The 14,267-nt window shown below is 34.0% G+C and overlaps 1 protein-coding gene across 6 annotated transcripts in view; it reads right to left on the bottom strand.

The window, feature by feature from the left end:
- Positions 1-9,101: 9,101 nt before the first annotated feature.
- LOC126978894 (roquin-1) overlaps positions 9,102-14,267 on the bottom strand; it is a 60,416-nt gene continuing 55,250 nt past the window's right edge. For all 6 annotated transcript variants that reach the window (XM_050828009.1, XM_050828010.1, XM_050828008.1 and 3 more), the window contains 2 exons: positions 13,366-13,482; positions 9,102-12,662 (listed from right to left, as the gene is read on the bottom strand). In XM_050828009.1, the coding sequence (XP_050683966.1) occupies positions 12,606-12,662; positions 13,366-13,482 (174 nt within the window). In that variant the 3' untranslated portion in view covers positions 9,102-12,605. The remainder of the gene's footprint in view (positions 12,663-13,365; positions 13,483-14,267) is intronic.

Here is a 14,267-nt window from a genome sequence, read left to right as displayed (position 1 = left end):
TTTATAGGGTAAATTGAAGGGAGCTTCGACGCATTATATTTCAGAGCTTTACTAGTATGCTTTTTAAAACAGCTCTTAATCAGAGTAGTATAAAATTGACTTTCTACCGCGCATTGATGGTAGTTAGGTTCCTTTATTATGCCTGGCAACGGATCCATAATATGTGATCCCTGTTTATTTTATTTTTCAATTTACTAATAGATCAACACACGGTGGAGGTCTGATACGGGGGACACATATCGTCGGAGTTCATTAAAACCCGTTTCATTAAGTGTTCGTTCGTGCAATTACAATTAGGAGGCCTTGTCAACCGATTCTTTTAATTGAAAGATTTTTCTCTATTATTTTGCATTGTTATCTATACATATAAATAAAATGGGAGTGTCTTTTTGTAATATCGAAATAACCATTTTTTACTACATGTATATGAATATTTCTTGTTCCAGTTTGTTCCGGCTAATCTCTGAAATGGCTGGACCGATTTTAACGGGACTTTTATTGGCAGGTAACTGGTGTAATAAGGAGTAACTTAGGCTACAATTATTTTAGAAAAATAAAGTAATGTTACAATGTCCAAGAAATGGTTTATCCAAAAATAATTTATATGGCAAAACAACGTTTGCCGGGTCAGCTAGTTTTAAAATATGTAATCCGGAACATCTAAGAATGAAAACTTGGTGACTAATATTTATTAGTACATATCGCGAATAGCGGAGTTGTATGTCTTGTATAAGTTTTTATATATCATTCCTGATTAGCTATTCCATTCCTACTATTAGAAACCGTTAATTTTTTTACTAACCTAACTCTCACTATTTTGATATTCATTGGTTGTGTTTTCTTGTCATTAAAAAGTAGTTACCTGTGCAGACATAAGGAATCTTCATCCTAAAACCTTGTATATTTAAAAAATCGAGTGAATTTTATTGATTTGAGTCAAACGAGACGTTGTTGGAGCAGTTTTATTATTAATAATAGGTAAAGATAAAATATAGATAGTATAAAATCTTATTTATTCATTGAATTATAACGACATATTCCTAACAACATACGTTGGCGTTTAGTGACGTAATACTTATTAACTAAATATTCTTTATCCCCCTTATTGATAATAGTCTACTAAGTTAAAGCATTGCTAATTCTCACTCTGTCTTCTTCTATTGACCTAAGTCAGAATGAGAAAAAACACTTTTTTAGCGGCTGTTTTAAGTTAGCGGACCATTATGAATAAGGGGGTATATATTTACAATCTCATAAAGTTTAGGGAGTACGTACTCTACCGAGGTACGCGTACCTAAATCATGCAGTTGAGTTCATTTCGTCAAAGGTATGAAGTACTTACCTTCCGTTGTAGAACTGTATAAAAACGTACTACACTAAACAGAACTCCCCTTATGAGGGTGACCTCAGCTGTTAAATTCAACAGCTGATATGGTTCGTCAAAAGTAGTCATTTCATTGCGATGCTAATTATACCGGTAATGAAACCTCTTTGAAATAAAATGAACATATTTTTTTGCTGTTTTCTTGCGGAATGTTCTTTCGTATAAAGTTACAGATAACGCGCGAGTTGAATGCAGAGATCAGGAATTCGATAGTGTTGGGACCTAATTATAATTGATGACCGTTGTGTCGATAAATTTAAATAATGCTTAAAATTTACTAATTTTATCTAATTATTAAATCTCAAATTTTTGTTTTGATTTTCTTCAACATGAATAAAACATTTATTGCTAAATAATTCTCGTGATTGGCGATGAAATAAAAACTCGTTTTTATTCATAAACTAATGGACTCTGATCATTCGTTATTAAAATCACAAAAATAATATGGGATCGCAAATTTAGTATTAACGCGATAACGCGGTGAGTGCCAGATACTCTCGCGCACTTTACCTCTGGCCCCGAATGCATTCAACTCACGCGCTAACCTTACTTTCTACGGTCGGCAGCTTATGAATGATTCCTTACCATTATGTTAGACATAATACGATACAGCTACATTTTTTAAATTGTATGCGGCCATTTTGGATTTACTCAAAATAGTTCTTATGACGGCATTATAAAATACAAACGTCATTGTTTAAGCCGCCGAACTAATGCGACTTATGAAATGTATGATGTAGATACTATATGTACGCGGGCTGTATATTTATGATATACAGTTCACTATATACAGATAGGGGAGTAGTAGTAAAAGAGGTTCCGTTGGGTGATTTTTTTTTACGGAACCTTAAAAATAAATGAACGTACTTAGATAAAGATAATTGTTTCATATCATAATTGGATTGGAGAAGCTCGCAGTATTGTTTTGTAATAAAGTAAACAAATAGGCATTTACGAAAGTTTGGATTAACTGGGTGCTAAAACTTCTTATCATCTGACATCAATTAAGAATAATGCTAATTGCATTAACAATACGAATAAAATTCAAAGAAACGTGTTCATAGGGCACGTATTTTCATAAGGGGAGTTGAGTGAGTCATAGTTTGGTACCGTGCATACATGAATCACGCTAAGCTAAAGGAACAAAGTACAGTACGATAAATATCTTTTTTCAACAACACTTGCTCGTAAAGTGAACCTTATTACATCGTTATAAGGGCTATAAATCGAACGTGCTTAGCATTACACATAATAGAATTATCCCTACAAAGTTAAATTAGCACCTAACTGCAAAGTATATGGAGAGTAGACAGGTCATTTTCAATTTAACCGGGTAATACAGTTTTTTTTGTAACAATGAAGAGGTTTTATGCCGCTGATAATCATATTTACATTTTTGGAATAAATAAATGTGTCCTTAATTATGACAAAAAAATTTGTTATAATATGTATGCTTTATATGACTTAAATTATAATTTGTTAGTAGGATATATGTAATCAAACCTGGCGCTAACATTTGGCGAGTGCAAAAAATTTCTCACCAATTCCCACAATTTTCATATTTTGTTTGTATATAATATTTATTTATGTTTGTAAAAATGTCAAGTTTTAGCACAGAAGATGAACAATTTGTAGATTTACCCCGCTTTTTTTTTTAAAATGTAAATGAAGGCGTAATACCTGCAAAATCTAGAGAAAAGCTGCTTACGATTTTTCGTACAATGGAAGAGCAACAAAATAACCCAGTCATTTGAACTCGCCGCGGTGCAACTATTCTACGTTACGAAGCATGGTTAAGCTCAAAGACGATATTGATATCAATACGATTTATGCAGTACATATTTGTTTTTTCTCGCTCACCAGACATTCGGCTGATTTACGCCGTCGCGTAATTGCACAGCCTCGTGTATAATGAGCGACTTACCTCACTTGAATCATAATATACTCAATAATATTATCATAAATATTAGGATTAGGATTTTTTTTATTTAACATTTTTTAAATTAAACTAACTACCATTATTATTGAAAGGTTTCTAAGGTTGTCATTATAATAAATAACGTCAACTATTCAAATTTGTTGTCATTTGAAGGAAAATTGTAAATGAAAATTTCATATTCGGTTTTTCAAGCTTCTTGTTTGATATTTTTTTTTACAATCCTTTCCTAGTGTTCCATAGAAAGGGGGCGATCCACAAACAGTGATAAAAAATCCACGTCGTACTATTTCATATTTAAATAATTGATTTTATATTTTACGTCTTGCCTACACAAATAAGTGCGTATCTAAGTAATTAGTAATATCAATCGGGAAATAACCGCGAGAACGAGTCCCAACAAGTCTTGTTTTAAATGGCGCGGTGACCGCATTCCCGTGCAATTTGTACACGAAAAAAGTACACCATCGCACAAAACATCGCAAAAAATTTCGAGACACTAGTGTCATACAAACAGGTCTGCGTCAATTTTTAAGACGTAAAACGTTCTGCACTATTCCATTCATATATATCTTTATATCTATACATTCCTTTGTACCTACAGCTTTAATATGTTAAGCTTAAAGGTTCCTCTTATAATGCTGTATACCTTAAGGATCAATACGAACAAATTTTTCAATAGTAGTATTGACAAATCTATACTACTGTGTAAAGCTCTACCCTCTGCCTGTGCCATTTTTGTAAAATTCTATGATAAATAAACGTTTGATGACTCACCGACTGACACCAATTTCGCGATTGTATAAATTTTGTCTGTCTTCTTCGAAAACAGCTTGCACGGTCTTGATAAAATTGGTGGCCCAGGTATAATAGTGTTTGGCCTCTTTGTAATATTGTAATTATTTTATATAAGAGGGGGCAAACGGTAAAGAAGCTAACGTGATGGTAAGTGGTGATGCAACTGCCTATGGACATCCGCAACAACAGGGGTCAGGAGATACGTTGCCGGCCTTTAAGGTGGGGTATACTCTTCTTGAAAGTACAGTACTTGAGGGACATGAAGAATTTTACAAACCAAATAAGGCGAGTGTCATTTGCTCGAGGCTGATTTTTATATATCACAACTAAAGGATTTAAGCATTTAAAAATCACGCTCAAAAATTATGATAAAACTTTTTTAACATTAATAGTATTGAAATCTCTTCCGAAAGTATATTTACGTCAAATAGATACACACAAAAGTGCTTATTAGCCACAGAACAGTTTAAAGAGATTAGAATGGCCTTGTGGGCGAGGCAGGCGCGTCGCGAATATTGTCGACGGATCATATCTCACTGAAATTAGATTCACTGGCTGACAGTCGCGCTCTTATTTTGATAACGTACGAAATTCCGCGAAAACGATGAATGTTGCCGTCTTGCACTATAATAACATGTTAAAATAGAAGCATGGTATGTAGTATAGCCCGAGAAAGGATTTCTTTCCACCAATAAAGTATAAAAAACTTCAAATACAAGTGATGTTTGTAATTATTAAAAATATCAACGTTTCAATACATGCGTATCGATAGGGTTGTACCTAATTGTAAACAATGTCGATATTAAGTATGTGTACCTTCCTATCCATTTGTAAATGGTTATACATACACGAAATAGGTAACAATGCCTGGAAAGGGGTAACAGCTGCTCCGTCACTATGATAAAACAATCATACTTAAACCGTATCATACGTTCACCGCTTGTAGTATTTTTTTACTGGTCCTCGTTCAAATTTAGAGTGTCTCAGGAGTGTAGCTACGATGTATAGTGTTATAATGCAGTTTTGTGCTATTACTACACAGACATACAGACTTCGAGGATCGACCGAGGAGGTATATATATATCTTTTCATCAGTACGTGAAAAATAATAATTAATATCTCTCTAGTTTCAACAGCATAGCAACGACTACGAAATTTTAAGTACTTATAAACTTTCAAAACGCTAGATGGCATTCTTTTGATAGACACCTTACGAAAAACTGGATTTATTGGTTTTAATGGGTGTGCTGCAGGTGTTGAACATTTCTGTACAACATTAATACTTTGTGAAGTACTTATATGCATGCCATTTTACAAAGTAAATCAAGAGAGATGGCCTTGAATAGACGAGAATATAAGTTTAATGTTGCTATAGACAGCAGAGAACTTTTATATCTATCAATTTATATATCAAAGGATGTGATTCGAATCTGTAGTTTCAGAATCTGTCATAAATTTGTATACAGATAAGCTTCAAAATATAAACATAAATATATTTTTGTAAAAATATGCACCACTGCAGGAACTAAAATATTTAAAGATTTAATGAATCATCAAATTGGGCAGCATCATATTATGGCAATCCACGTGACAGACTAAAGCAATTATTGAAAAATATCTTAACGTAAGGTTGCACCTAATTGTAAAAAGTTTTATTCTTTTCTATTCTTTCTACTGTGGATGAGTGCGTCAATTACTGAACAAATTAGTTTTACTCCGAGGACGTTGACAATTGGAAATATATACATATACTAATTTGTGAAATATATATTTAATCATATATTAAAATTATAATTACATACACATATACTAATTTGTTCAGTAATAATACGTATATACTAATAAGATTCTAACTGAGTCGAATCTGTACATTAAATATAAATATTTGGAAAATGTTACTGTAATCTACGAAATCAGTATGCCAAAAAGGTTGTTAAATGTCAAATTCATCAGTGAATTAACAAAAATTTATAACAAATACTGCATAAAATACATTGACATAAAAATTACGTTTAACTTCTTATAAATGTATTTATAATGTTACCTAAGCTTGCTAAGTGAAGAATTTTTATGTTATTGACAAATATTATTTAAGTAATTTATTTTAATACACTGATCTAAATTATCGACAAAAATATCGATTCAATTTTTTCATTCGTCAACCACTATGGTCTGACAAATATAGTTTGACACTCTTGACAATTCACTAGGTATGGGGGTAATGTTTAATCGTTGAATCTATTCGATTATTATTCCCATAGAACTTGCAATCGATAGTTGCATGTTTTGAAATGTAGGGATTTTTAATTTTGAACAATTTCTTATATCATAACGAGACGAGCAGGACGTTCAGCTGATGGTAATTGATACGCCCTGCCCATTATAATGCAGTGCCGCTCAGGATCCTTGAAAAACCCAAAAATTCTGAGCGCCCCTACAATTGCGCTCATCACCTTGAGACATAAGATGTTAAGTCTCATTTGCCCAGTAATTTCATTAGCTACGGCGCCCTTCAGACCAAAACACAATAATAAAACACTTACACATTACTGCTTCACGGCACAAATAGGCGCCGTTGTGGTACCCATAATCAAGCCGGCATCCTGTGCAAAGGAACCTCCCACTGGTAAAATCAAATAGTAGCAGCGTTCTTGACAGGTTGCAGCTCCGTAGATAATGCTTTTATATAAACGTCGAATTTAATTGTAGTTTGAAAAAAAGCACAAGGAAAACTTCTTTGCATCGAAGGTGTAGTTTTGAGTGTAAGTTGCTTGTCAGTCTCTAATCATAATCATCATCATCATCAGCCGGAACACGTCCACTGCTGGACAAAGGCCTCCCCCAAAGATTTCCACGACGATTGGTCCTGCGCTGCCCTCATCCAACATATTCCAGTGATCTTGACCAGATCGTCAGTCCATCTTGTGGGCCTACCAACACCGCGTCTTCCGGTACGTGGTCGTCATTCGAGGACTTTACTGCCCCAACGGTCATCTGTCCGTCGAACTATGTGCCCTGCCCACTGCCACTTCAGTTTCCCAATCATTTGGACTATGTCGGTAGCCTTGGTTCTTCTACGGATCTCCTCATTTCTGATTCGATCTCGCAGGGAAACTCCGAGCATAGCGTATACTGCGTTCTCTTATACATGGCTCAAATAACTTTTATACTCATATTCCTGGAAATTCGACTTCTATTTTCAAATACTGTTGGAGTTAGAGAAATATTGTTGGAGACACCAAGGAGAACCAATTTGTTTGCGCGACACAGAATGTTACTGGTCGCGCCACTGCTAATTACAATAGAGGTGTATTGTGGTATTGTGTTTCACACACTCGGCCGCGTGACGCTCCCACCTCATTGCATGTTGTTGTGTTTTTTAATTGCGTTTTTATACGGTGGATAATTTTGATATAGAAATGTTTTTTATCGAAATTCAAAATATACCATCAATTCAAGATAATTCCCCAGCAGATTATTCTGATAGAGAATTGTGTTTTTCAAGTGATTTTGTTTTGTTTCTCTTTAACTTTTTTCCTACTTACAGTGTGGCTTGGCGAATCTGGTGTCTGTATGGTGGTGTCCCGGCGAAATAGCCCTAAAGAGGTACAAGAGCACTGATTACGGCTTCACTTCTATGCTATCGGATTTTTCACTTCTTCTCAGCAATCTATTAATGTCTTATGATAAAAAACAATGATGTACCTCTCGACAAGATTAAATCGTGACCCACCTTAATGTCATTTACCTAGTCATAATAAAAAAGTTGGTCGGAAATCACTTTAACAAACATTTCCTCATTTTATTATTTCATTCATTATATTATAACATCATTTTATTAGACATTTGACAGTCCACCAAGTGTCATACAATCTTTTTCATGCAAATATAAACCTGTTTCATGATTTTAGAAGAACTATCGACAAAGTGGGCCGGGGATCAATTTTGTCGATGCTTCATTGTCATACAAACGGACAAAAACTTGTTGCGGCTTATTTTATATTCACATGCCGATATAGATTCATGTCCACGCTGATGTAGACGCGGACACAGCTAGTATATAATGAGCTAATGCAGTAGGTTGAAGATCCGCTTCGTTCGGCGTTCACATAACAAGAAATAAAATGAAAATCACTTTATTCATGTCCACATGTAGTCCAACTAAATTCCTCAAATATATATACGGAGGATTTATAATCATTATATCAACTCTCTATCATTGGCCAAGATTTTAGAATCCTTGTTAGAGTTTAGAAGATTCATATATATTGATTGTTTGAGATTGTTTGATTGAGAACAAACGAGTGTACTGGGTCACCTGGTGTTAAGTGATATCTGCCGCCCACATTCTCTTGCAACACCAGAGGAATCACAGGAGCGTTTAAGGAAGGTGTGAGCGGTTTTTTTGAAGGTACGTACGAAGGAAGTTCATTCCACAGCTTTCACGTACTACACGTGGAAGAAACCTCCTTGAAAACCGCACTGTGGAGGACCGCGATACATCCAGATGGTAGGGATGATATCCTAGCTTGTGGCGTGTCATGAGAAGGTGGGATTCCGCGACAGGAAACAGGTAAAACAGCTTTCCCCGTGATAAATGCGGTGGAAGACACACAATAAAGCGACGTCTCTGCGCATCGCCAAGTGATCCTGCCGTTAAATAATGTAAACAAACACATTAAGGGAGAAAGTTTCACTTTGTGCTAAAGATATTTATACTAAAGATAGTCACTACTCATTGTAACTGTATCATATATATAAATACTTACCTTATATAATGTCAAAAGCTCCTTAATGTTGACGGAGTACACCGGGATTTTAAAACATTTTTCGTTTTTCATACAGTACGCTCTTTAGATCTCAGTATAAGATAACTGAGAGGTAGTCACTCTCACAGTGGAAGACTAATACTTATACTTAGGCAGTTTTTGAATCTGGATCTTTGCAACAGAACTTTGGAGGGTGAAAAAAGAAATGACAAACTCATACACAAACATTTATTGAAATATAACTATGCGATGTTATGTATTGTTAAACATAACAATCGTATACACTGATAGATACTACAGATACAAGAGACTATAGACACAGATACTGGGACTATAGGTACTACACATATATATTAGACATTTATAAAGATAATTCATAAAAGGCGATCCCTTGTTAATATATGCAATAGTGAAACTTACATATTAGATTTATATTTATCCATATCGTACATTCTGAAAATAATTCTGACGAGGCACAGACAGCATACGGATATGTCAATCGGGGACCCATTTAATATGGTAGAAGTTTTGTGACATTTCTCTTATGATTTACCAGAAGGTTAAGAAGTTTCAAGTGTCAATAAAGTTATAATATAAACCATAAGTAAAGAAATAAACGCATTTTGATGGCGTTGATTAAAAAACTGGCACGATCGACTATTTTACTTTCATTGTGATTCCGAGTTCGATATGAAATTATTATTTTAAAAAGTGCATTTGAAAAGTTGCATGATGACAGTTGCAGGTGACCCGATCCACACGCTCACTATTCTACTTCCATATAAAAACAAATTGTCATCAGCTTTGCTGGTACCTGGACTAAAAACTATGCATTCTTAAACAAATGCTACGATGTCATATTCGAGAAACGATATCTCGAATAATTTAATTACAATAATTTTACTGAAAGATGCAATCCGACAACAGACTAAAATGTTTCCATCTAAGAATCCTTTGAGGTGGTTTTGTTTAACTATTTTAAAATATATACAATAAGGTAACATAATTTTGTACAATTCGGAATTAACATAATATATAATAAACAGGACAGTCAGGATGGATATGTCTTGGAATTCTTATATAAAAGATAAACAAAAAATTAAAAAAATATTCGTACTTTATTTGGTGATGTTTTTAAATAAAGAAAAAACACCATAAAGATAATAAAAACTTTAAAACTTAACACTAAGTCGTCATGTAACTCACAAAAAATAACTTCATTGACTCAAAAAAAAAGTAAGCAAATGATAAAGGAACGTTGCTTTAAAAATACAAAAAACAACAAAACGCCAGCTCAATAATAACAAATTAGTTCCCACGAACATCTGCCAACCTTAAACTCAATTCGCATTATGGAAACTATTAACTGCGCTGGCGTTAAGTCTTTAAACAGACTTTCACAATAAAAAAATCATTTATTTTTCCTAGAAAAAAATTAATATCATTTAATTTAAAAATAAGTTAATTTTTAAATATCACCTAACATAACTCAAAATAAATCAAACATTAATTTTAACATAATCAGTATTTAAAAAATCAATCTGTTTCGAAAGTGATGGTAGTGATTCGAATGACATGAAGAAGACTTCTCAAGGAATTATTATCGTAAAATAAATGACCTTTAAGACGATATCATTAGGAAGCAAATTATCTTTTAATATAGAAGAAATTAAATTAAAAAAAAAAACAATTTCATAGTTTCAAATAGGACCCGTAAATATATTATAATCATTTTACGTGATAATAGATTATGTATTAAAAACTAATTAAAATTTGAATTTGAACCAACTAAAAAATTGCTTTTTTAATATTACATTGTACAAACTCAGTAAAATAATATTAAACTCAAAACTTTACGACACAATAGCGTCATGTGTCGTGTGCAACATAATTTATAAACAAATAGGCAATAAAAATTAATAACTCATCTAAAACAAGAGCTTATTTGACCGTCCGATGCATCTTTTAGTAACAGCCTAATAATAAATACATTATATTATATAATGTAAACAACAGCCTTAGTCGCATTACAAGTTAAAAAATACACCTACCCTCTTTCCATTTAATTTTTTTGAATATAATTTTTAATGCCATTCAAAGCATTGAATAATTTAATATAAATTATATGTAGGTGTTACTCTTAAGACTAACAATCGCAACATTTCTTGAAACAAGTATTTATACTCGTGTTAGCCTACGTTTCAGACAATTTCCTGTAAATTTTATTCGTTTCCCTCCCATTAAAATTCAGTCAAGGTCATACGCGATCGAAAATTTTAGAAATTATTGATTGATAAGGATAAACATGATAAATTATTATACTCAACAAAACGTAAACAATGTGAACATTGCTATTATAAAAGAAATGGAAGATATTAGGTGTATTGCATAAGAGAAAATATTTACTTTAAACTTCATTGCGAATGCAAAAGGTTTTTATTTGGCCCTTTCTATACGATATTTAAACGGAATTATAGTATACAAAACGCGTACATAGGAACAACATTGACACAATATGGAGTAAGAATAAGTCTCTTATAAATATCTTTGAGCAGATATAGCATCAAAGTGGTAGTAGATATATACCTAAAGTGCATTGCTACATAATATAGTACGAGTATATAATCATACAACAACTACTTAGGGATCCTTCACACTGTGCTCTGTCGTGACCACATATCTTTGTGTCTACAAACGATGAAATAAAGTTAAAGGACGAAAGAAAAACAGACTCTCAGAAAAGGGATTCGTGATCCTTGCAGGCAGTTGTCTTCTCGCCAGCGATTAACGAGGACCGAGTAGAGTTAGAAACTTCCAACGAGTTAAGAGCAGCTGAAATTGAGTGTGGTTCCGATAGTTTCGTCGCTTAGTAAAGCGAGTGCACTTAGCAGAAAATAACCGCTTAGAACGTCTGGGCGACCGTTTCTGACCGCAAAATGCGTATTATCTTTGATAGCTCTTGTCGCTGCGGCAAACTAGTAGATGTGCTGAATGAAGTATTTTCGCGGATCAATTAAAGTTAAGAGTTACAGATTCTACTGTGTATGGCTTTTATTCCGTTACCCCTTTACCTAATTCCAATGTGCTCACATCTTACAATTGTTGCACTTTACTATGTCGAGCTCCTCCTGTGCTTTGTTATACATATAACAATTCTAAAACATTAAGTTCTGTTACTAACATATATCATCCATATAAGCATAGAAATTGTATGAAAACTAGTAAGTTCTACTTAATAAACATGCATATTAAATCACCAAGTAAGTACAATCAGAACATGTATTAATAACAGACGTTCTTTCAAACAATGTGTATAACGGGTAGAACTGAATGATAAAGCAACACGCTAAAGGCCAAAATTTGTTAGATTTGCAATTACACAAATGACGACATAAACACAAAATCGTAATTCATTAAAAAAATGTTAATTAAAAAAAAATATAATAAGTCCAAAGAATTTAACCCACGTGTTTCCTATTTAGTGAAAGCGTTAAATTCTATCAAATATAGAAAGAAAAATGTGAAGATGATCAATAAAATAATGAAATCGAATGACGAATAACGTTAGAACAATCAAAGAAAATAAACTTTCTCAATACATTAATTGAGCAGTATCAGTTTAATACTTTTGAAACCGTTGAGTCAAAATCATTGACAAAAAAAGGAGAATAAAAAATAAAAAATAGTTGAATAAAACAAGATTGAATTCGGCTGATGCCTAGAACTCTGTGTGGATACGCTGCTGGATTGCCTCCAATTCAAGATCCAATTCATGCTGCAAACGAAAGTAACATTTAAAAAATGATTAAGTCACAACTTCATAAAGGCGAAGATAAAACTTAAGGTGCGTACAAATTAAGCGCGACAAACCATCGCATGTAGACGCGCGCGGCGACGCGAGTTTGCCGCGCTCGAACGTGTCGCAGGGCGAACCGCTCGCTATCCGGTTTTGAAACGGCATCAAACGAGCTTCTGTCGTTCGTTCGCACACAGTTGGGATGGTTGTAGTTTTGGTGAATTGGTTAGCGTGGAAAATACATAAAAATGGACAATTGACAATGAAATTGACTGTTTTGATACTCTAGAAAGGTATGGCAGGATAGTATTGGAGTCTCCAGGTGCCAGAAATCTTAAAGCTAGTACTAAATTTATATATTACACTTTAAACATAGTGGCTCGCGCGACAAATGAACATCAACTCGGGAAAAAAATGAGCTCGCGCAGCCGTCGCGCGTAATTTGTGGCTCACAGAGCTACTCTCTCTTAGCCGACGGATCGGAGCGTGATGGCTTAAACTCTTTCAATATCTAGAGATCAGCGCGCCTAAAGATGTTTTCATTTCAATATAATTAATATATTATTATATTTTATATTAATATATTATATAATTAATATAATATTGTATTTTACAACAAGAAATATTAATGGTACAGGAATACGCAGGGCACAGCTAGTAATGACATTAAATGATCGTATACCTCGTCTTTCTGCTTCTCCGTAGCCTCAGCAGAATTATACATTGCATTGAATCCTTTTATTCCAACAGGGCGCAGTCTATCTGCACCAACTGCACGCCTATCCACAGTCGCTGCATTCTGTATCAAAAATTGTTTTATTTATACACACAACAGCAAAGTACGGACACGAACAAGTAAATAGGCGCTCCGGCCTTAACAGTAGATAGAGCTATTTGTTTTACCAAAACGCGATAGCGACCATTGCTCCGAACCCCCAAGACTGCCCGCCACACCAATGTCTCCTTAAAAGCTCAGTTTATAATGCAAAATAAAGCGAGACTATACACCACCTGCCTCCAAAATGTGCTGCAGCACTTTGGTCACACAGCTGGCAGAGACTTAAAAGAGGTTCATGGTAATGGGAAAATGGATGGCACTAACGCTAGGGAAATAAGCCCAACCAGGGGCGTGCATTGGTTATCTACTAAGGTAGGCACAGCTGTAGAAAGTACTCAATAATATACTACCTGGTTAGAAACAAATAACGCGTAGAGGTTGAGGTTATGATTTGCTCTCGGCGTGTCAATTTTGTGGTTTTAAAATGCATCTATCGTAAGCATAATGCACTAACTTATATAGTAGCAGACCGCCTTTTTATTAGATTCATAATTCAGTATATTGCTTTCCTCTTTTATCTCAGCAGTGCAGGAATAGAATAAGAAGAAACGTGATTTAGTTAACAACAAAAAACAAAACAAAATTTCATCAATAAGTAAATCGATTGATCAATACGAAATTGGTAACAAAAAGTAACGGATAAGCAAAGCTCCTATAATTCCATCGGTCTTTCAAGAGAGTATGGCTGGTGTTGATTACAAAGGTACCACCATCAGGTGACTCGTACGCTCGTTACAACCTATTCA

Source organism: Leptidea sinapis, chromosome Z, assembly GCF_905404315.1.
Source record: "Leptidea sinapis chromosome Z, ilLepSina1.1, whole genome shotgun sequence".
Classification (NCBI taxonomy): domain Eukaryota; kingdom Metazoa; phylum Arthropoda; class Insecta; order Lepidoptera; family Pieridae; genus Leptidea; species Leptidea sinapis.
Note: the sequence above shows the minus strand (reverse complement) of the source record. Positions and strands in the feature narration are given on the sequence as shown.